The sequence below is a fragment of the Ranitomeya variabilis genome, chromosome 3, assembly GCF_051348905.1.
Source record: "Ranitomeya variabilis isolate aRanVar5 chromosome 3, aRanVar5.hap1, whole genome shotgun sequence".
NCBI classification, from domain to species: domain Eukaryota; kingdom Metazoa; phylum Chordata; class Amphibia; order Anura; family Dendrobatidae; genus Ranitomeya; species Ranitomeya variabilis.
The window spans coordinates 483,879,938-483,903,861 of record NC_135234.1 but is presented as its reverse complement, the minus strand read 5'-3'; the positions used below and the strand labels follow the sequence as shown (position 1 = coordinate 483,903,861).

The following is a 23,924-nucleotide window of genomic DNA, read 5'->3' as shown; positions in this document are numbered from 1 at the left end:
CTCTTCGATATGACAACGTGCTGTGTTCTAGACTATATTGTATGCTCTAGTTTGTTTACTCTTGTTCTTCCTGTAATTCACCATGTTGGGAAGCTGCAGAGAATGATTGCTATATGTCCAAAGAAACCGTTCATTCTCCCACAACACCTACTACAAAGTCAGTGATAAGATTCAGCACATTGAGGGTCTTTCATCCCTAGGCAGTATGAGAACGTCGTCACTTACAGCACAATGGCAGAGGCCCTCACACAGTCACTGGCTTCCCACAAAGGCTAATGAAGACCAAATTAAATAAAGTTAATAACGAAAATGATTTTAAAAAGTCTAGAATGACGGACAGTACCAAATAGTGGCCAAATTCTGTTAGTAATAAGTCCAACAGAATTAAGTAGCCATTAAGTAGAGAAAAGAGTAAACTGCAGAGAGGAGAATGAAGGGGGGGGGGGGGGGGGTGTTAAGTATCATTAGTAGAAAGAAGTCCTGCTTTTCTCTCACTGCACATAAATAATCATGGACACAAGACCATAACCTTTAGGAGAGGTTTCTCTTTGCTTATGCCATTACAATAAAACTTGTTAGTTACATTAATACATATTAATTTGAAGTACACAAAACGTGTGACATTTCCTCCCACAAGTGATACCTCTTGCAAGGTCTATGGCTTCTCCATTAAGTGGTCTTATTAGAATTATTAATGAAACTCCAGTGTGATGACCTGGTGGGCTTCTTCTTGCATGATGAATGGCTCCACCGGCTCCAGTAGCTGTTGTGCGTTGAGTGTAAGTCAACAGCATGCTGAACTAGACTTGGGTTTTCTATGTAGATTAACTGTGTCATTGTGGATCAGCTGGTCCGATCTTTCTTCAATAGCCAGAACCCTTCTGACAGCTTCTTCAAATGCAGAGGCCACATTGGTGGCATCTTTTGCGCTTGTCTCAAAATATGGATGGTACCCATTGTCCCTACACCAATTCTGTGCTTCTTCAATGGATACTTGACGTTCAGTGATATCAATTTTGTTTCCCAAAACCACAAATGGGAAACTGTCTGGGTCTTTGACGTCAGCATAGTAGATGAATTCTTTCTTCCAGTTGTTTAAGTTCTGAAAGCTTTGCAAGTCATCTACACTAAACGTGAGCAGACAACAGTCAGATCCCCTGTAGAAAGGGGTCCTCAAGCTCCTGAACCGTTCCTGGCCTGCGGTGTCCCAGATCTGCATGGTGACCATGTGATTGTCCACCTCAAGCTCCTTGTTCAAGAACTCAACTCCTATCGTGTGAAATAAGTGAGTATCAAACTTGTTGGTAACGTACCGATTCATCAGAGAACTCTTCCCCACACCGCCATCTCCCAAAAGTATTACTTTCAGTAACGAAGACTTTGATGCCATTGTAAAAGTTATACAAAATATCTCTGTCTTCAATAGGTGGTTCTGGTGAGAAAAAAAAATAGATTATAAAAGTTATCTATTCTTGATGACCAGTTCGTTAAAAGAGCCAGTGATCTAATCAGGACAACACCCTGCTCTTGTGCAACATTTATATAGATAATATCACATGGAAAATAACAGGACAAGGGCAAATACTACAGTAATATGTGACATGGAGCCAATGCGCTTCACCACAGCAGTCACTGCTTGGAAATGATCAGCAGTTTCTCAAACCAACTTAAGGCAAAAATGGAAAAATCATTTATTATAGAAGTATTTGCTATTTTTGGTAATGAAGTGTAACTTCTCCATTAGTAACCACTGCAAAAAAAAAAACTACCTTTGTTTAATTTTTCTACGCCTCAGCTATGGTTTTTATTTCATAAGTTGAACAAAACTAAAAGACAGGAACAGACCTCAATTGAGTTCTGGAAGAGCATAATAATACATGTCATAAACCCTCCCTATGATAGCTGAATTTTCTGGTTTTCAGGACAAGAAGCAGCCTGCAGGAGAGGGTGGTGGCATCTCTCACATTTGCGTCCATAATGGAGGGCCAGTTAGATTAAATTGTTATTAAATCAAATCCCACTCGTTCCCCAAAAGGTGTTCTAATTTAAAATAGGGAACCCATCAGTAGGATCTACCCTGTAAGCTAATGAAAGCACTGCGAGTGTCATTTATTACCGTTTCCCATTATTACCTGTGTTTAGCTAAAGCTCTCTAGCGCTATGTGCCCACAATCCGGAACTGGCAGCGCTGTGGATGTAGCACATGTTCGCTGCCGTCTACTGAACGCAGATGACTCCACATGTGATCACTGAACGGTCTGGATTCACTGCGTCCAATACATTCTGTGTGTGAAATTTATCTTGTGGAGACAGTCTGGAAAGACGCGTCGCATGTCCGTCTCCATGGGTGAGCCGCGGGCGTGTCTGGATGCATAGTGGGCATGGGATTTCTTGAAATCTCATCCACTATGCTGTAACATCTGGACGCTGCACAAGTATGCAGCGTCCAACCAGCACTGTTTATTGATAGTTTTCACATACCCTAAGCAAAAAAAACAACTAACTTTTGAATATGGTGGTGCCTCATAATATAATTAGACTATACATAAAGGGCACCCATTGCTTTACAGTATAGCCCATTCTGACAATATTGTGCCTATAAAGGTATGTTTGACGTCCCAATAAGGCCTTTCCGCTTCCGCCTTGTGCCATCAATGTGTAGTATTAGCCCCGACTTCAGAAATGAACGCTACAGGGCGATTCTCTATGAGCGCAGTGCAGGTATGCCGCTTTTGCGTAGAAAAGAGGTGGAGAGGGCCTTGCTGGGACATGAAACACCTCTTTGGGCTTGACATTAGTAGAATCGACTTCCAAACACGCAGGGAACTTTATAGAAGCTCTAGGGATGACAGAAATCCGTGCTAACCCCTTAACGACTTATGACAAACTTTTTGACATGGGTCATGTGCTGTATGTATCGTGCTCAGGAACTGAGTCCGCGCAATATCAATCAGGTGTGAGCAGTGTTACATAACCAGTATTTGCACTGACTGGATCTAGCGTCATTCACTGACGTTTAACCTTTTAAATGCTGCAGTCAATCACTCATACACCAGCACCCCCTAAACAATTGTGGGCAGTCAATGCCTTACTATCGAATTGGAGTCCAGCACAATGCTCCTATGACATCCTAGACCTTTTATGAAACCCAGTTTCTGGCTGGGCTTCACAGAACATCAATTACACTATGCACTTCAATATCAAAGTTTCAAAGTAAAGTGAAAAAGTAGGGGAAGAAAAAAAGTTTTTCCTGCTCTAAAACAAAGTAATGTAAAAAAATAAAAACATTCTTCATATTTGGATATTCATAAGGGTCTGATCTATCAAAATATAAAATGATTTAATATAAAACATTAAAATATGAAAAGGAGAAAAAAAAATTGTATCCCCAATTTTTTTTTGTCACTAGCCTGCCTCTCCACCACCCTGAAAATGCAATAAAAAGTGATCAAAACTTTGTAGGTACTCCAAAAATGGCATTTATAAAAACTGCAGCTCAATGTGCATAAAAACAAACCCTCACAGCTCCATCAATAGGAGAGTTAAAATCACCTTTTGCGCTTTGCAAAATATAACAAGAACCTTAGAAGTTTGGCATCATCAGATGTGACCAGATGAATCATGTTGCCAGTCATTTTTTTCCCAGCACAATTAAGCTGTAAAAACAACCTCCCAAAATACACAATGGTGGACTGGTGTAATTTGTTTTTGTTTGCTTTTTTACAATTTCACCCTACCTGGAATTTTTTGTTGCAACATTATATTGTAAAATTAATTGTTTCATTCAAAATTAAAACTTATATAAAAGAAAAAAAAAAAACTCATATAGCAAAAGAAAGATAAAATGAAAAGTTGGAAAAAAAAGCCAAAATAATAAAAAAAAAAACTTGGCAAGTCATTAAAGGGTTGTAACACACATGCAGTGCTGTTAAAGGTTTTCAGGGGTAAATCCTGCAGACAGGTTCCTTTTAATCATTGCTTTAAGAATAAAATAGTAAAGATGTACTCTTACCTTCTCACTTCACTGTCCGACATCACTCAGCAACTGAAAGAAAAATATATATGTGTGATTTGTTAGGATGAACGTATTCCACAATTATAAATTAACAAGTCAAATGTAGAATTAAAAGGGTTGCCCGGGACTTTTAGTGATGACCTCTCTCCACCAATATGTGATCGTTGGGGGTACGACACCCGGCACCCCCTGAGGAGCAGCTGTTCCCAGTGTGGCCGATTCTAATCAGAGGGGGGAATGTGTAGTAAGTACTATTGATTGAGCTGTGCAGCTCCACAACTGATGGGGTGCCAGGTGTCACACACCAATCAGATATTGATGACCTTTCCTAAGTTCCGAACAACTCCTTTAAAAGGTAATCGGTCACCAAGGTTTGCCATGTAGTTTGAGAGCACAATTATATTAAGGAAGAGAGCCCAATTCTAGCAATGTGTCACTTACTGGGCAGGGTTGATAGAATCGGTGTTTTATCAGCAGTAGATCACTTCAGGACAACTGGCCTCATGCATCACAATCCTGGCCACCACTGATGAGCAGCTTTCTGTCACTATACAATGTACACAAAGCTGTGGTGTGGTTGGGGTTATACATAACAACAACAACAACATCTCAGCTCTGCTACAACTGCAGCAGAGAAAACTGTACCACATAACTGCTGCAGTGATCATTGCTGGAGTCAGCATATCTGTCCCTACATCATACTGCTGGCAGATTACATTGCAAAAACCTGCTGACAGATTCCCGTTAAGGAACAGAAATCAGTTACTCGCTCAATACAAGCTGTTCCAAGGGCATGAATAGTTTATAACAGTACTACATGTGCTCTTCCCCGTAGCCAGAGAATTGGGACTTTACAGCAGAGCAGTACATTTCATTACTTTTATTCAGCACATCCATTATATTTTACTATCCATTATACATTTAAGGCGGTTATCTAGTAGCAGTCCCAGTTCTGACTATAATGATGTAAGGGGTGACCATACAGTTTGGGGACTTTAGAGTGGAGGGACAGATCAGCAGTGTGGAACCAGCCCAACATCAATCAGTACATTATATCACAGCATATGCAATCTTATTGGGTAACTTTTTTCTATATATTAATAAAAAAAATTGTTTTAAATAAATATATATATATATATATATATATATATATATATATATATATATATATATATATATATATATATATATATATATATATATATATATATATATATATATATATATATATATATAATTTTATTTTTTTTTTATTTTGAAGATCCAATAATCTGTTTTACTGCCAGTGGCTGGAATCGTTGAATTTCCATCTACAGCCGTGGGTAAGGCCAGTCTCACACGTCCAGATAATTCCGGTACCGGAAAAATCGGTCCCGGAGTTATCCATGCCCGTGTGCTCACGTAGACTATCCGTGTGATGTCCGTGAGTACGTTTTTAAGGTCCGTGTGAGTGTATTGCAACAATTTTTACCCTATGACAGGAAAAACGCACACGGATGGCACATGGGCAGCATCCGTGTGTGGTACGTGTTTACATGGACCCATTGACTTTAATGGGTCCGTGTGAGCCGTGCGCTCCCACGAACACTGACATGTCTCCGTGTTTTGCACACGGACACACGGTCCGCGAAAAATCACTGACATGTGCAGAGACACATTGATTTTAATGTGTCTACGTATGTCAGTGTCTCCGGTACGTGAGAAAACTGTCACCACACGTACCGGAGCAACTGACGTGGGAAACAGGGCTAATGGAGACTTGCAAGCGTCCACCCTGCACACTAGATCTGTTCTCATAATGACACTTTAGCTCTCCAAAGAAAGCCGTCTATGATAGTGACACCTAGTGGAAGTAGCAATCACATTGATGGCATAACATCATCACTATGATTGCGAGGGTGCTGAAATCTGGGCCCGGAAGAGCTAAGAATATTCTACACAAGGTGGCAAACTTGTCGATCGCCAGTGAATTTATAGCTAATCCAGACAAATTTGGAGCGTTTTTATTATATGCGCCCAGGACACACTTACACAAAGAAGGGGTTATGTAATTTGCCCTGTATTTAGAGACCATATGAAAAGAAAATGAGAGGTGACAGATGGCGACTTATTCATGCAGCACATCCTAAGTTAGTGAAAAATTAAAATAGTCCCAAATCCATGATGAAACAAGACTGCTTAAGTGGTAACGTCTTCTTCATGGAAAATAACCAGCTGATAACTGGTATGGCAGTGTGCAGAACCTCACTGAAGTGTACAGAGCACACGTGTCTTATGACTGTAGCATGACATATCCGAAATACTTGGGATCTGAAGCCATCCAGGGAAATGATGCAACCCAGTATACCCATAATTATGGAGGAAATCACTGACATAGGCCCAGGTCACATGTGCACTGTCATTTTTCTGTTTTCTGTTCCATCATAGGAGCATGTCATACCCCACTGACTTATAATGGGATCAATTGAGTACTTTGTGGGGAAATTTTTTTGTAAAGTACTGCAATATCAACCCCTCACCCACCCACCCCCAACGTGAGCCTTGTGGAGGCACCATACAAGGCACTGCCCTTTAAAGAGGCTCAGTCGCCATATTTCATTACACAAACGGCATACATTAGGGTGTGTGCACTGACATCTTTTTAAAAGCTAGGACCACTCTGTGACACCCACCTAAAATGCGCTAACAATCACAAAAATGAACATATGCATGATGTTGTAAAAACTGAGAAGCTATAGAGAGGGGCAGAAGCGCACACAAAATAGGGCAATACCGTCTGGTAAGGGATAGGTATAAATCGATGGCAGCGATCACCTAAAGGTAAAAATGATATTCTATTCATATGTTCAATGAAAGAAAAGGACCAGACAAAAGTGCAAAGAAAGCTGCTTCAGGGAAAAAAAAATAAATAAAAATTGGGATTTCCTGAAGCGTCGTCCTCTTGGAAAACTAAATAGATCCCTTATACTTAATGAGGTTTTCACATGAGTCTCTCACTTTAAGGCCAGTCTCACACGTCCAGATATTTCCGATACCGGAAGAAAAGGTCCCGGAGCTATCCGTGTCCGTGTGTGCACGTAGGCCATCCGTGTGCTATCCGTGTTTGCTGTCCGTGTGCTGAAACAGTTTGTTTCAATTTTGACCCTATGACTTTAAAAAAGCACACAGACAGCATACTGACGGCATCCGTGTGCAGTACGTGTTTACACGCACCCATTGACTTTAATGGGTCCGTGTGATCCGTGTGCTCCCAAGAACACTGACATGTCTTCGTGTTTTGCACACGGACACACGGTCCGTGAAATCACGCTGTCATCTGCAGAGACACATTTATTTTAATGTGTCTCTGGTACGTGAGGAAACTGTCACCACATGTACCGGAGCCACTGACGTGTGAAACCGGCCTAAGGCTGTGTGCCCACGTTGCATTTTTTTCAATGCATTTTTGCCGCAGCGGAAACGCATAAAAACCGCATTCCCATGCAATCCTATGGGATTCCACAGTTGCTGTGCCCATGCTGCAAATTTTCCCGCTGTGGAATCGCATAGCGGTAAAATTGGCAGCATGTTTATTATTTCTGCGGAATCGCGGCGATTCCGCAGCCATAGGATTGCATTGAAATGCTCACTTGATGCATGTGGCTATGCCCACCGTGCGTAAAGTGAGCGCTTAATGTGCGGATGGTACCCGGGTCTGGAGGAGAGGAGACTCTCCTCCAGGCCCTTGGGAACAATATTTCTGTAAAAAAAAAAAAAAAAAAAAGAATTAAAATTAACCCCTTAATCCCGTATGACGTACTATCCCGTCAAGGTGACCTGGGACTTAATTCCGGGTGACGGGATAGTACGTCATACGCGATCGGCCGCGCTCACGGGGGGAGCGCGGCCGATCGCGGCCGGGTGTCAGCTGCCTATCGCAGCTGACATCCGGCACTATGTGCCAGGAGCGGTCACGGACCGCCCCCGGCACATTAACCCCCGGCACACCGCGATCAAACATGATCGCAGTGTACCGGCGGTATAGGGAAGCATCGCGCAGGGAGGGGGCTCCCTGCGGGCTTCCCTGAGACCCCCAGAGCAACGCGATGTGATTGCGTTGCTCCGAGGGTCTCCTACCTTCTTCCTCCCTGCAGGTCCCGGATCCAAGAAGACCGCGGCATCCGGGTCCTGCAGGGAAGGAGGTGGCTTACCGAGTGTCTGCTCAGAGCAGACACTTGGTAAGCCTGCAGCCCTGCACAGCAGATCGTCGATCTGACAGAGTGCTGTGCACACTGTCAGATCAATGATCTGTAATGTCCCCCCCTGGGACAAAGTAAAAAAGTAAAAAAAAAAAAAATTTCCACGTGTAAAAAAAAAAAAAAAATCCTAAATAAATAATAAAAAAAATATATATATTATTCCCATAAATACATTTCTTTATCTAAATAAAAAAAACAAAACAATAAAAGTACACATATTTAGTATCGCCGCGTCCGTAACGACCCAACCTATAAAACTGCCCCACTAGTTAACCCCTTCAGTAAACACCGTAAGAGAAAAAAAAAAAAACGAGGCAAAAAACAACGCTTTATTACCATACCGCCGAACAAAAAGAGGAATAACACGCGATCAAAAAGACTGATATAAATAATCATGGTACCGCTGAAAACGTCATCTTGTCCCGCAAAAAACGAGCCGACATGCAGCATCATCAGCAAAAAAAATAAAAAAGTTATAGTCCTGAGAATAAAGCGATACCAAAATAATTATTTTTTCTATAAAATAGTTTTTATCGTATAAAAGCGCCAAAACATAAAAAATGATATAAATGAAGCATCGCTGTAATCGTACTGACCCGAAGAATAAAACTGCTTTATCAATTTTACCAAACGCGGAACGGTATAAACGCCTCTCCCAAAAGAAATTCATGAATAGCAGGTTTTTGGTCATTCTGCCTCACAAAAATCGGAATAAAAAGTGATCAAAAACAGTCACGTGTCCGAAAATGTTACCAATAAAAACGTCAACTCGTCCCGCAAAAAACAAGACCTCACGTGACTCTGTGGACCAAAATCTGGAAAAATTATAGGTCTCAAAATGTGGAGACGCAAAAACTTTTTTGCTATAAAAAGCGTCGCTGGTTTCACACTTGCGTTTTTGTCTGCAGCGTTTTTTGCACAAAAAAACGCATGCGTTTTTTCCCTATATTTAACATTGAAAACGCATGCGTTTTTTTGTACGCGTTTGGTCGCGTTTTCAAACGCATGCGTTTTTTTTCTGCATGTGTTCATTTTCAGAAATACAACCTGCAGTATTTTCTTGCGTTTTTAAGCACATGCGTTTGTTTGCGTTAAAAACGCATGCGTTTTTATCGAAAAAAAACAGAAAACACACTGAAAAGCCACCCACCACCATCAAGGTGATAAAGGGATCCAAACCCTAACCCTAACCGTTTAATGAACATTTTCTGACAGTCATAGTGCCACGTATTTCAGTGCCACGTATTTCAGTGCCACGTATTTCAGTGCCACGTATTTCAGTGCCACGTATCACATATTTCAGTGCCACGTATTTCAGTGCCACGTATTTCAGTGCCACGTATTTCAATGCCACGTATTTCAGTGCCACGTATCACGTGTTTCAGTACCACGTGTTTCAGTGCCACGTATTTCAGTGCCACGTATTTCAGTGCCACGTATTTCAGTGCCACGTATTTCAGTGCCACGTATTTCAGTGCCACGTATTTCAGTGCCACGTATTTCAGTGCCACGTATTTCAGTGCCACGTAATTTCAGTCACGTTTAGGGTTAGGGTTAGGGCTAGGGTTGGAGGTAAAGTTAGGGTTAGGGTTGGGGCTAAAGTTAGGGTTGGGGCTAAAGTTAGGGTTTGGATTACATTTACGGTTTGGATTAGGGTTGGGATTAGAATTATGGGTGTGTCAGGGCTAGGGGTGTGGTTAGGGTTACCGTTGGGATTAGGGTTAGGGGTGTGTTTGGGTTAGGGTTTCAGGTAGAATTGGGAAGTTTCCACTGTCCAGGCACATCAGGGGCTCTCCAAACGGGACATGGCGTCCAATCTCAATTCCAGCCAATTCTGCGTTGAAAAAGTAAAACAGTGCTCCTTCCCTTCCGAGCTCTCCCGTGCGCCCAAAAAGGGGTTTACCCCAACATATGGGTTATCAGCGTACTCGGGAAAAATTGAACAACAACTTCTGGGGTCCAAGTTCTCTTGTTATCCTTGGGAAAATAAAAATTTGGGGGGCTAAAAATCATTTTTGTGGGAAAAAAAGATGTTTTATTTTCACGGCTTTGCGCTATACACTTTAGTGAAACACTTAGGGGTTCAAAGTTCTCAAAACACATCTAGATAAGTTCCTTGGGAAGTCTAGTTTCCAATATGGGGTCACTTGTGGGGGGTTTGTACTGTTTGGGTACATCAGGGGCTCTGCAAATGCAACGTGACGGCTGCTGACCAATCCATTTAAGTCTGCATTCCAAATGGCGCTCCTTCCCTTTCGAGCTCTGTCATGCGCCAAAACAGTGGTTCCCCCCCCACATATGGGATATCAGCGTACTCAGGACAAATTGGAAAACAAATTTTGGGGTCCAATTTATTCTGTTACCCTTGTAAAAATACAAAGCTGGGGGCTAAAAAATCATTTTTGAGAAAAAGAAGAAAAAAATTATTTTCACGGCTCTGCGTTATAATCTGTAGTGAAACACTTGGGGGTTCAAAGCTCTCAAAACACATCTAGATAAGTTCCTTAGGGGGTCTACTTTCCAAAATGGTGTCACTTGTGGGGGGTTTCAATGTTTAGGCACATCAGGGGCTCTCCAAACGCAACATGGCGTCCCATCTCAATTCCAGTCAATTTTGCATTGAAAAGTCAAATGGCGCTCCTTTCCTTCCGAGCTCTGCCATGCGCCCAAACAGTGGTTTACCCCCACATATGGAGTATCAGCGTACTCAGGACAAATTGTACAACAACTTTGGGGGTCCATTTTCTCCTGTTACCCTTGGTAAAATAAAACAAATTGGAGCTGAAATAAATTTTGTGTGAAAAAAAGTTAAATGTTCATTTTTATTTAAACATTCCAAAAATTCCTGTGAAACACCTGAAGGGTTAATAAACTTCTTGAATGTGGTTTTGAGCACCTTGAGGGGTGCAGTTTTTAGAATGGTGTCACACTTGGGTATTTTCTATCATATAGACCCCTCAAAATGACTTCAAATGAGATGTGGTCCCTAAAAAAAAATGGTGTTGTAAAAATGAGAAATTGCTGGTCAACTTTTAACCCTTATAACTCCGTCACAAAAAAAATATTTTTGGTTCCAAAATTGTACTGATGTAAAGTAGACATGTGGGAAATGTTACTTATTAAGTATTTTGTGTGACATATGTCTGTGATTTAAGGGCATAAAAATTCAAAGTTGGAAAATTGCAAAATTTTCAAAATTTTCGCCAAATTTCCATTTTTTTCACAAATAAACGCAAGTTATATCGAATAAATTTTACCACTAACATGAAGTACAATATGTCACGAGAAAACAATGTCAGAATCGCCAAGATCCGTCAAAGCGTTTCAGAGTTATAGCCTCATAAAGGGACAGTGGTCAGAATTGTAAAAATTGGCCCGGTCATTAACGTGCAAACCACCCTCGGGGCTTAAGGGGTTAAAAAATAGGATATACCGTACTTACCTTCTGATGGCCCTTGGAGTTCTCCTGGCTCTCAGCGGTGTAAGCGGTGGCTTCCGTTCCCAGGGATGCATTGTGCGAATCACCTGGGATGACGTCACGGTTACACGACCGTGACGTCAATGATCCTTCGCACAAAGCATCCCTGGGAACGGGGAGATCGGGGGCCGTCGGAAGGCGAGAATAACCTTTTTTTTTTTTTTTAATTATTTTTAAATTCTTTTACTATTGATGCTGCATAGGCAGCATCAATAGTAAAAAGTTGGTCACACTTGTCAAGCACTATGCTTGACAAGTGTGACCAACCTGTCTATCACTTTTCCTAGCGATGCTTCAAATCGCTTGGAAAACGCAAGCATTCTGCAAGCTAAAAACGCTTATGTTCTGCGGGAAAACGCATGCGAATTCCGCATGCGTTTTACCCGCTGCAGGGAGTTGCGGGAATGCTGCGGACATTGGCTGTATGTATTTCTATGCAGCTGAACACTCCAGTCCCGAGTGCCAGGTATTAATGTGCGAATTTCATTGCACTTGCTAGTGTGACCCCGGCCTTACTTTGAAAGTTCGTTTCAGAATTGCTGTATAAATGATTATTCAGCCAACAGCAATCTCCTGAGCCACCATTCACAAGAATACTCAGATTGGCCAAATGTTCATATTTCAAAGGATAAAATGGAAAAAAGCTGCGGCCAGATCGTTATGGCAGTGGCATGTCTCCTGAGCCTTATTACTCCTGACACCACTGTTGAGTTAGGGTGTAGAAGAAATGGCCCAATAAAGGCACCTGTACAGTGCAGATACACTGAACCGCAATAGAGTGACTAACTCTACCGATGACCGTCATCTTTTCCAGCCGACATGGAGCATAAACGGCACAAGTAGCAGCAACAGTGGAGTGGGTCCACTCTTCCCAGGCACTCAGACAGTGTTGTGAGCAGTTCCTAAGGGTAGGTTCACACATGCGTATAAAAAAAAAAATATATATATACACACCGTATATACTTGAGTATAAGCCGACCCGAGTATAAGCCGACCCCCCTAATTTTGCCACAAAAAACTGGGAAAACTTATTGACTCGAGTTCCTAGGGTGGGAAATGCAGCAGCTACCGGTAAATGTCAAAAATAAAAATAGATACCAATAAAAGTAAAATTAATTGAGACATCAGTAGGTTAAGTATTTTTGAATATCCATATTGAATCAGGAGCCCTATATAATGCTCCATACAGTTCATGATGGCCCCATAAGATGCTCCATATTAAAATATACCCCATATAATAATGCACAAAGGTTAATAATGGCCCCATAAGATGCTCCACACATTATGGCCCCATAAGATGCTCCATACATTTGCCCCATTTGCTGTTGCTGCAATTAAAATAAAAAAAAAATCACATACTCCCCTCTCTTCGCTCAGGCCCCCGGCACTTGCGATAGTCACCTTCCTCGTTCCATCGCTGCGCGCTGCTCTGTCTTCCATCCTCTGCACTGACTGTTCAGGCAGAGGGCGGCGCGCACAATCGTGTCATCGCGCCCTCTGACCTGAACAGTCACAGCCAGAGGACGGAAGACAGAGCAGCACGCAGCGATGGAACGAGGAAGGTGACTATCGCGCAATGCTCACCTCCCGATATACTCACCTGCTGGGTGACCCGGCGCGGTCCCTGGCAGCGTCTCACTGTCAGATGGTCTCCGGGAGCCGGTGGCATCTTCCTGTGTTCAGCGGTCACGTACCGCTCATTACAGTAATGAATATGCGTGCATATTCATTACTGTAATGAGCGATACCACGTGACCGCTGAACACAGGAAGAGCTGCCCGGAGACCATGGGACATGCAGGGACCGCGCCAGGAGCAGGTGAGTATGTGACAGCCGCCGCTCCCCCTCACCCGCCGACAGTGACTCGAGTATAAGCCGAGAGGGTCACTTTCAGCCCAAAAAAGTGGGCTGAAAATCTCGGCTTATACTCGAGTATATACGGTATATAGTGTTCCATTTCATCCAGAGAAGTGGGAAGACATTTTTCTCACTTGTCATCCATGCACAGTACACAAAATCAGTTTTGATTTTTTTTCCCCAGCAGTCGCTATTAACCCTTTACCGATATCCGCAGCACATGTACGGCGAAAATTGGTAGTGGGTGTATATAGCAGGCTCACAGGGTGAGTTTGCCCATTACCTGGCAGGAATGGTGGTCTGCTACAGCTAGGACCTGCCTCTAATAATTTATTGTTAACTTGTTAAATGCCGCTGGCAAACTAACAATGTACCAGCATGAGAGTTTGTTATTCCATGTGACCACTGAGACGCCTGTGACATGATTGGGCAGTATGACAGCCGGGGGTCCAATGGAAGACCTCCACCTTTGTCATTACAGAGCCCCCTTAAAACTCCGCCTGTGGCAAAGACTCATTTTTATCATATGCAGCAATACTGTGGTATTGCTGTACATAGTACAAGTGATCAGAGTCCCCTAAGGGATCTAAAAAGTATAGTGAAGTTTAAAATCACCCCTCTTTCCCTCCCAATTAAAAAAGTAAAATGTGATAATCGCTGCATTCAGCAAGGTACGATCAAAATATAAAAATTATTAACTGATCGGTAAACACCATAAACTATAACAATTCTATAACTCCAAAATTACGTTTTTTGTCTTTACAATAAAAAAAAAAAATTATGTAGCATGCGATCAAAATGTCATATCTATACCAAAATGGTAAAAATAAACGTGATCTCGCCCAGCAAAGAAAATGTAGCATAGGAAAAAAAACACAGATGTACAAGGTTTTAGGATTGGTTCGACAAGGGTGATCACAGCAGCTACCGTAATGGCTGGCCACAGTGATATGGTCATTCAGTACAAGTGAATGTAATAATCACTAAGGTGTCCATCTCTCTCCTGACTCAAAAAAAGGTTTTATGAATAGACATGAATACTTGACTTAAACTGAGCAATCAGTGCCTTCAGTGGGGAGAGGGTAGAAGGTGCAACACTTCTACAGAAGAACATCTGATCATGCAGTTTGATAGCAGGCCAAAGTTTCAAGGAAGACTGTTAGGCAGAGTTATCAGTTAATAACTGGCAGAAAAAGATGCTCCTCTAAAGTCATCATACAGCAACAAAAGTGAACAAAAAAGGGTCTTTTAACTAGAAGTGGCAGTGAAAGAACGATTAACGCAATTCTCAGTGAAAAGGACAGTCGTCTGAAATATGAGTCATGAGGCCAACACATAACGAGAGTGATCACGCTCCACATCAATTCTGATCAAAAGTCATGTGCCTCAAACTAGAAAGAAGCAGAAAATGGGAAGGAAAAGAAGCTTACTGCACATAAAGTCGGGCAGAGCGGAAACTAAGGGGAGAAGACAACCTCATCACAATGGGGGTGAACAGGGTCAGGGCACCTGAATGGAGAGCCAGGGACTGGTACACTATGCCAAGTGTTGTAGATTGTCCTCATGGCAACAAGAGAGTCCAGACGCCTGAGGGATGAGTGAGCTTTAACCCCTTAACGACCGCCGATACGCCTTTTAACGGCGGCAGTTAAGGGTAAAATATTTTTTATGTTCACGACTCTGAATGCCCAAGTGCTTCACAGAAGATTATAATGCAAAGTTCTTACCACACATCTAGATAAGTTCCTTGGGGGGTCTAGTTTCCAAAATGGGGTCACTTGTGGGGAGTTTCTACTGTTTACGTACATCAGGGGCTCTACAAACGCAACTTAACGCCCGCAGACCATTCTATCAAAGTCTGCATTCCAAAACGGCGCTCATTCCCTTCCGAGCTCTGCCATGCGCCCAAACAATGGTCCCCCCCACATATGGGGTATCAGCCTACTCAGCATAAATTGCACAATAAATTTTGGGGTCCAATTTCTCCTGTTACCCTTGTGAAAGTAAAAATTTGGGGGTGAAAAGATCATTTTTGAGGGGGAAAAAAAAAAAAGGATTTTTTATTTTCACGGCTCTACGTTATAAATTTCTGTGAAGCACTTGGGGGTTTAAAGTGCTCAACACACATCTAGATAAGTTCCTTAAGGGGTCTAGTTTCCAAAATGGTGTCAGTTGTGGAGTGTTTCCACTGTTTGGGCACATCAGGGGCTCTCTAAACGTGACAGTGTCCGATCTCAATTCCAGCCAATTCCACATTGAAAAAGTCAAACGGCACTCCTCTTCCAAGCTCTGCGGTGCGCCCAAACAGTGGTTTACCCCCACATATGGAGTATCGGCGTATTCAGGAGAAATTGCACAACAAAATTTATCGTTAAATTTCTGTTTTTACACGTGTGAAAAAAAAAAAATGGTTCTGAAATAAAATGTTTGCAAAAAAAAGTTAAATGTTCATTTTTTCCTTCCACATTGTTTCAATTCCTGTGAAGCACGTAAAGGGTTAATAAACTTCTTGAATGTGGTTTTGAGCACCTTGAGGGGTGCAGTTTTTATACTGGTGTCACACTTGGTTATTTTCTATCATATAGACCCCTCAAAACGACTTCAAATGTGATGTGGTCCCTAAGAAAAATGGTGTTGTAAAAATGAGAAATTGCTGGTCAACTTTTAACCCTTATAATTCCCTAACAAAAAAAAAAATGTTGATTCCAAAATTGTGCTGATTTAAAGTAGACATGTGGGAAATGTTATTTTGTTAACTATTTTTTGTGACATATCTCTCTAATTTAAGGGCATAAAAATACAAAGTTTGGAAATTACTAAGTTTAAAAATTTTTCACCATATTTCCGTTTTTTTTTCATAAATAATCGCAAGTAATATCGAAGAAATAGTACCACTAACATGAAGTACAATATGTCACGAAAAAACAAACTCTGAATCAGCGGGATCCGTTAAAGCGTTCGAGTTATAACCTCAAAGTGACAGTGGTCAGAATTGTAAAAATTGGCTCGGTCATTAAGTACCAAATTGGCTCTGTCACTAAGGGGCTCGGTCATTAAGTACCAAATTGGCTCTGTCACTAAGGGGTTAATCAGATAAAAGGTCCTTGGTATCGCCTTCCTTAGTTTAACCCCTTCCCGACATGTGACGGGATAGTACGTCACATGTCGGGACCCCCGCTTTGATGTGCGCTCCGGCGGTGAGCGCACATCAAAGTCGCGACATGTCAGCTGTTTTTTACAGCTGACATGTGCGCGCAATAGCGGCGGGTGAAATCGCGATCACCCGCCGCTATTAACTAGTTAAATGCCGCTGTCAAACTCAGACAGCGGCATTTAACTACCGCATCCGGCCGGATATGAGCGCATCGCCGACCCCCGTCACATGATCGGGGGTCGGCGATGCGTCAGGAAGGTAACCATAGAGGTCCTGGAGACCTCTATGGTTACTGATCGCCGGTGGCTGTGAGCGCCCCCCTGTGGTCGGCGCTCACAGCACACCTGCATTTTAGCTACATAACAGCGATCTGATGATCGCTGTTATGTAGCAGAGCCGATCGGGCTGTGCCTGCTTCTAGCCTCCCATGGAGGCTATAGAAGCATGGTAAAAGTTAAAAAAAAAAAAGTAAAAAAAAAATGTGAAAAAAATAAAAAAAATATAAAAGTTTAAATCACCCCCCTTTCGCCCCAATCAAAATAAATCAATAAAAAAAAAAAAACCCAACCTACACATATTTGGTATCGCCGCGTTCAGAATCGCCCGATCTATCAATAAAAAAAAAGCATTAACCTGATCGCTAAACGGCGTAATGAAAAAAAAAATAGAAACGCCAGATTTACGTTTTTTTGGTCGCCACGACATTGCATTAAAATGCAATAACGGGCGATCAAAAGAACGTATCTGCACCAAAATGCTATCATTAAAAATGCCAGCTCGGCACGCAAAAAATAAGCCCTCACCCGACCCCAGATCACGAAAAATGGAGACGCTACGGGTATCGGAAAATGGCGCAATTTTATTTATTTATTTTTTTGCAAAGTTTGGAATTTTTTTTCACCACTTAGGTAAAAAACAACCTAGTCATGTTAGGTGTCTATGAACTCGTAATGACCTGGAGAATCACAATGGCAGGTCAGTTTTAGCATTTAGTGAACCTAGCAAAAAAGCCAAACAAAAAACAAGTGTGGGATTGCACTTTTTTTGCAATTTCACCGCACTTGGAATTTTTTTCCCTTTTTCTAGTACACGACATGGTAAAACCAATGATGTCGTTCAAAAGTACAACTCGTCCCGCAAAAAATAAGCCCTCACATGGCCAAATTGACGGAAAAATAAAAAAGTTATGGCTCTGGGAAGGAGGGGAGTGAAAAACGAATACGGAAAAACGGAAAATCCCACGGTCATGAAGGGGTTAATCCTATACACGTAGACTCTTCTATAAATAATACCATCAAGATTTTTATATTTAAAAAAATGTCATTACTGGGTAGGATGACCAATGATGTATGCATCCAAAATTCAAAGTTAGTCCAATCACAATGAAAGTGCAACTAGGAGGGAGAAAATCATTTAGAACATCATATAGAAAGTCTGATGCATAAGAATGGTGCAATCATCGTGGTATCCCACCACACCTGAGCCAAGCAGAGTAGAAGAAAAGGATTACCTTCTGAAAGAATATAAACCACTTCATAATAGCACAGATCACCCCGGACGCACCATAGCTTCTTCAGATGAAGGTCTGGTGGGATGGTATGTTATTATTACAGCTTGCCACCATACTTTACCCTGCATCAAGCTATCCTCCACTTGGATTTGATATCTTTTTATTGGATTTTTTTTTTTTTAACTTAATGATTATTGAATAACGTTTTTGTATTTACAGCAGCAGAATCTCCTTGTTCTATGGGATTGCATAGAAAGGTTTGGATAGACTCAATATTAGGCTGCCGTCACACTAGCAGTATTTGGTCAGCATTTTATATCAGTATGTGTAAGCCAAAACCAGGACTGGAACAAATAGAGAAAAAGTATAATAGAGACACATGCACCACTTCTGCATTTATCACCCACTCCTGGTTTTGGCTTACAAATACTGATGCAAAATACTGACCAAATACTGCTAGTGTGACGGCAGCCTTATACTTCTTTCTTTTGTGCCTAATTTAATAGGGTGTTGCAGTTGGTAGAACCTTGTTAGCCTATAAGCCATAGGCCATCCTTTGATTGTTTGAAGTTGGAAGTTTTTTTGTTTTGTTTTTTTTTTTGTTTGTTTTTTTAAACAAGCCATATCACCCTTAAAATAAATTAAAAAAAAAAAAAGGGGCCTTGTGAATGAATGTAAGAGCAGGACAGGTCTCCTTAGTGATGAGCTCCCCATGACATTTCATGTATCAGAAGCAGGAAGGTCAATCATATGGTATTCGGGCATTAATGATCAGGCAATGTTTTTCATTTTCACCTCTACACAATTCAGCAGATAGAACTTCCCCACCCTCCCCTGATGTGGCTTTTTGTTTAGGAGAGACTCCCTCCAACTGCAGAATACAAGGCATGTACAGGCCAGAATAGCACAGGCACTTAGGAGTTTATGTTCCAGTAAAAGATGATGATAAAAGTGAACAGAAACTAATATACAAATAAGAATCGTCTCCATCAATAACAGAACATGAGCCACGGTGTCCACTGTAAAAAGGTTCATTGTTAGGCTATGTGCACACGTCCGGAATTTCCAAGACAAATCCCCAACTGTGCCGCGGGTAAAATGCATGCGGAATTGGCATGCGTATTCCCGCTAAACACTAGCGTTTTCTTGCAGAATGCTAGCGTTTTCCAAGCGATCTGTAGCATCGCTTGGAAAACTGATTGACAGGTTGGTCACACTTGTCAAACATAGTGTTTGACAAGTGTGACCATCTTTTTACTGTTGATGCTGCCTATGCAGCATCTATAGTAAAAAGATCTAATGTTAAAAATAATTTAAAAAAATAATAATATGCTCACCTTCCGGCATCCTCTGGCAGTCTTACCGCTCCTCACGATGCTCCGGTCCCAATAATACCTAGCGGAAATGACCACAGATGACGTAGCAGTCTCGCGAGACCCAAGTCATCACAGGTCATTGCCGCAAAGCATCACTGGGAACAGGAGCATCGCGAGGAGTGGGAACTCTGCAAGAGACGCCGGAAGGTGAGAATATCACGATTTTCTTATTTATTTTTTTCTTTTTTTTAACAATTATATGGTTCCCAGGGCCTGGAGGAGAGTCTCCTCTCCTCCACCCTGGGTATCAACCGCACATGATCCGCTTACTTCCCGCATGGTGGGCATAGCCACATGCGGAAAGTAAGCGGATCAATGCATTCTTATGTGTGCGGAATCCACGCGATTCCGCACAAAGAATGAACATGCTGCGTTTTTTTTCTGGAATGCGATTCCACCGCAGAAAAAACACATGTGCACAAAAATTGTGGATTGCATTCTAATAATAGGATGCTTAATGTATGCATGTTTTTCGCGTTTTTATAGCGAAAAACAGCGAAAAATCCTGAATGTGTGCACAGCCTTACTCGGCAATTGACTACACAGGCTCTATGTAGAGAAAACTACAAACCCCAATTACATCCAATATCCAGTCCAAGCCAAGCACTGCCTATTCTTATGATAACATATGTACCTGTGATAGGGCAATGCCACTGGAGCCAGAAATTACATGATAACACCTTTCAAACTAAGCATATTGCCATCTAAACGAGATGGTCCATGTCTCTCCAGCCATTATCATGGTACAGGCACTCTACCTCCTCATCTAAAAAGGTGCCCACACCCTTGTAATAGCTGGGTATCATTCCTGACTTGCCCATATACTTTATCACACAGGGCCCTGTAGGTTTGGATTTCTTTTTCCCTTAACGACGGAGCCAAATTTTTGAAATCTGACAGTGTCACTTTATGTGGTAATAACTCTGCAACGCTTCAACAAATCCCAGTGATTTTGAGATTGTTTTTTCATGACACATTATACTTTATGATAATGGTAAATTTAGGTCAATATGTTTTGTGTTTATTTATAAAAAATATCAAAAATTTGAGAAAAATGTTAAAAAATTAGCCATTTTCGAAATTTGAATGTTTATCCCTTTAATCCAGATGGCCATACCACAGCAAACCATTAATAAATAACATTTCCCACATGTCTGCTTTACATCAGGACCATTTGTAAAACGTTCTTTTATTTTGTTAGCATTTCATTTTAGGAGGTTTAAAAATGTAGCAGTAATTTTTCATTTTTTCAAGGAAATTTACTATTTTTTTTTTTTTTTAGGGACTTTTCCATGTTTGAAGTGACTTTAGGGGTCCCATATATTGGGAAACCCCCAAACGTGATACCATTTTAAAAACAGCACCCCCTGACATATTGAAAACTGCAGTCTGGTAGTTTATTAACCCTTCAGGTGCTTTACAGGAATTAATGCAAAGTGGTATGACAGAAATGAAAATGTATTTTTACCACCTAAATGTCTCTAACTTCTAAACAGATTACTACAGCAGTCAGACTAAGGCCACTGTTTGGTCATGAATTGCCATGGCAAATATCAGGACCACACAATGATGATCTGAGGGCACCAATTTGGATAAAGAGGAAGCCCCCACACTCTGTTAACCATTTATAATGATGTAGTCACTATTGACAGCAGCATCTAAGGGGTTAAACAGATTTGGATGGTGCAAACACTGATCGTGGCTGATGCAGCAAGTTGTCAGCTATAGTGTAAAGCCGACAGCTGCTGGATTGTCACCTGTATGGGGAGGCTATTCTCTTATATCTCAGGTCAGTTAAAAGACGTATTGGCGGTCATTAAGGGGTTAATAATAAAGACTCATTTAAAAACTGCATTTTGTACTTGTGTTACCTTTATCTAAGATTTACATTTGTTTGGTAATTTGAAGCATTTAAGTGTGACAAACATGCAAAAGAATAGGAAATCAGGAAGGGGGCAACCACTTTCACACAACTGTACATGAATGCTCATCTCCATCCTCAGGACAGAGTCACTAGGCTCAGTTCTCATTATATGGTCAGCCGGCTCTGCAGTATTAGGTGGGTTCAACCAACTTGACTCTAAAGTGTCCATATAAACCACACTGGGCTCCTCTAAGATTATGTTTCTATGAAGGCTTTTGAGTAGAACGTCTATCCCAACATACTAGTTGCAGGCTCTCAGGATGAATATCAATGCCCGGCACAAATTCTGATCCCATCTCAACGTCTGCTCTGAAGGTTAAGGCCCTTACACACATTAGACTTTCACTAAATATTTCACCAATATTTACAGGTTCCGTCGACTGTTTAAGGTGTTTGGGGGCGCCGGCCGACTGATGGCTGGGAGAGATGTCGATCAGGCATGTCCAATTTCAGACTGTCAATCTTATTGTTCTCCCGGAGGTAAACCAGCAGCCAGTGTGTCACTTGGTGGCTCTCTTATACAACCCCTGACAAAAATTATGGAATCACCGGCCTTGGGGAATGTTCATTAAGTTGTTTAACCCCTTTCTGACATCTGACGTACTATCCCGTCGAGGTGGGGTGGGCCCGTATGACCACCGACGGGATAGTACGTCATACGCGATCGGCCGCACTCACGGGGGGAGCGCGGCCGATCGCGGCCGGGTGTCAGCTGCATATCACAGCTGACATCCAGCACTATGTGCCAGGAGCGGTCACGGACCGCCCCCGGCACATTAACCCCCGGCACACCGCGATCAAACATGATCGCGGTGTACTGGCGGTATAGGGAAGCATCGCGCAGGGAGGGGGCTCCCTGCGGGCTTCCCCGACACCTCCGCAGCAACGCGATGTGATCGCGTTGCTCCGAGGGTCTCCTACCTCCCTCCTCGCCGCAGGTCCCGGATCCAAGATGGCCGCGGCATCCGGGTCCTGCAGGGAGGGAGGTGGCTTACCGAGTGCCTGCTGCACACTGTCAGATCACCGATCTGTGATGTCCCCCCCGGGACAAAGTAGAAAAAAAAAATTTCCACATGTGTAAAAAAATAAATAAAAAATAAATTCCTAAATAAAGAAAAAAAATATATATATTATTCCCATAAATACATTTCTTTATCTAAATAAAAAAAACAAAACAATAAAAGTACACATATTTAGTATCGCCGCGTCCGTAACGACCCAACCTATAAAACTGCCCCACTAGTTAACCCCTTCAGTAAACACCGTAAGAAAAAAAAAAACGAGGCAAAAAACGACGCTTTATTACCATACCGCCGAACAAAAAGTGGAATAACACGCGATCAAAAAGACAGATATAAATAACCCTGGTACCGCTGAAAACGTCATCTTGTCCCGCAAAAAACGAGCTGCCATACAGCATCATCAGCAAAAAAATAAAAAAGTTATAGTCCTGAGAATAAAGTGATACCAAAATAATTATTTTTTCTATAAAATAGCTTTTATCGTATAAAAGTGCCAAAACATAAAAAAATGATATAAATGAGGTATCGCTGTAATCGTACTGACCCGACGAATAAAACTGCTTTATCAATTTTACCAAACGCGGAACGGTATAAACGCCTCCCCCAAAAGAAATTCATGAATAGCTGGTTTTTGGTCATTCTGCCTCACAAAAATCGGAATAAAAAGTGATCAAAAAATGTCATGTGCCCGAAAATGTTACCAATAAAAACGTCAACTCGTCCCGCAAAAAACAAGACCTCACATGACTCTGTGGACTCAAACATGGAAAAATTATAGCTCTCAAAATGTGGTAACGCAAAAAATATTTTTTGCAATAAAAAGCGTCTTTCAGTGTGTGACGGCTGCCAATCATAAAAATCCGCTAAATAACCCGCTATAAAAGTAAATCAAACCCCCCTTCATCACCCCCTTAGTTAGGGAAAAATAAAAAAATTAAAAAAAATGTATTTATTTCCATTTTCCCGTTAGGGTTAGGGCTAGGGTTAGGGTTAGGGCTAGGGTTAGGGCTAGGGTTAGGGCTAGGGTTAGGGCTAGGGTTAGGGCTAGGGTTAGGGTTGGGGCTAAAGTTAGGGTTAGGATTACATTTACGGTTGGGAATAGGGTTGGGATTAGGGTTAGGGGTGTGTCAGGGTTAGGGTTACCGTTGGGATTAGGGTAAGGGGTGTGTTTGGATTAGGGTTTCAGTTATAATTGGGGGGTTTCCACTGTTTAGGCACATCAGGGGCTCTCCAAACGGGACATGGCATCCGATCTCAATTCCAGACAATTCTGCGTTGAAAAAGTAAAACAGTGCTCCTTCCCTTCAGAGCTCTCCTGTGTACCCAAACAGGGGTTTACCCCAACATATG

At 41.8% G+C, this 23,924-nt stretch overlaps 1 protein-coding gene across 1 annotated transcript in view; it reads right to left on the bottom strand.

The window, feature by feature from the left end:
- Positions 1 to 525: 525 nt before the first annotated feature.
- The window catches only part of RAB9A (RAB9A, member RAS oncogene family), a 43,054-nt gene continuing 19,655 nt past the window's right edge, over positions 526 to 23,924 (bottom strand). Inside the window, exons 2-3 of the mRNA XM_077296730.1 lie at positions 4,013 to 4,045; positions 526 to 1,432 (exon numbers count right to left, since the gene is read on the bottom strand). Coding sequence (XP_077152845.1) covers positions 785 to 1,390 — 606 coding nt within the window. The 5' untranslated portion in view covers positions 1,391 to 1,432; positions 4,013 to 4,045 and the 3' untranslated portion in view covers positions 526 to 784. The remainder of the gene's footprint in view (positions 1,433 to 4,012; positions 4,046 to 23,924) is intronic.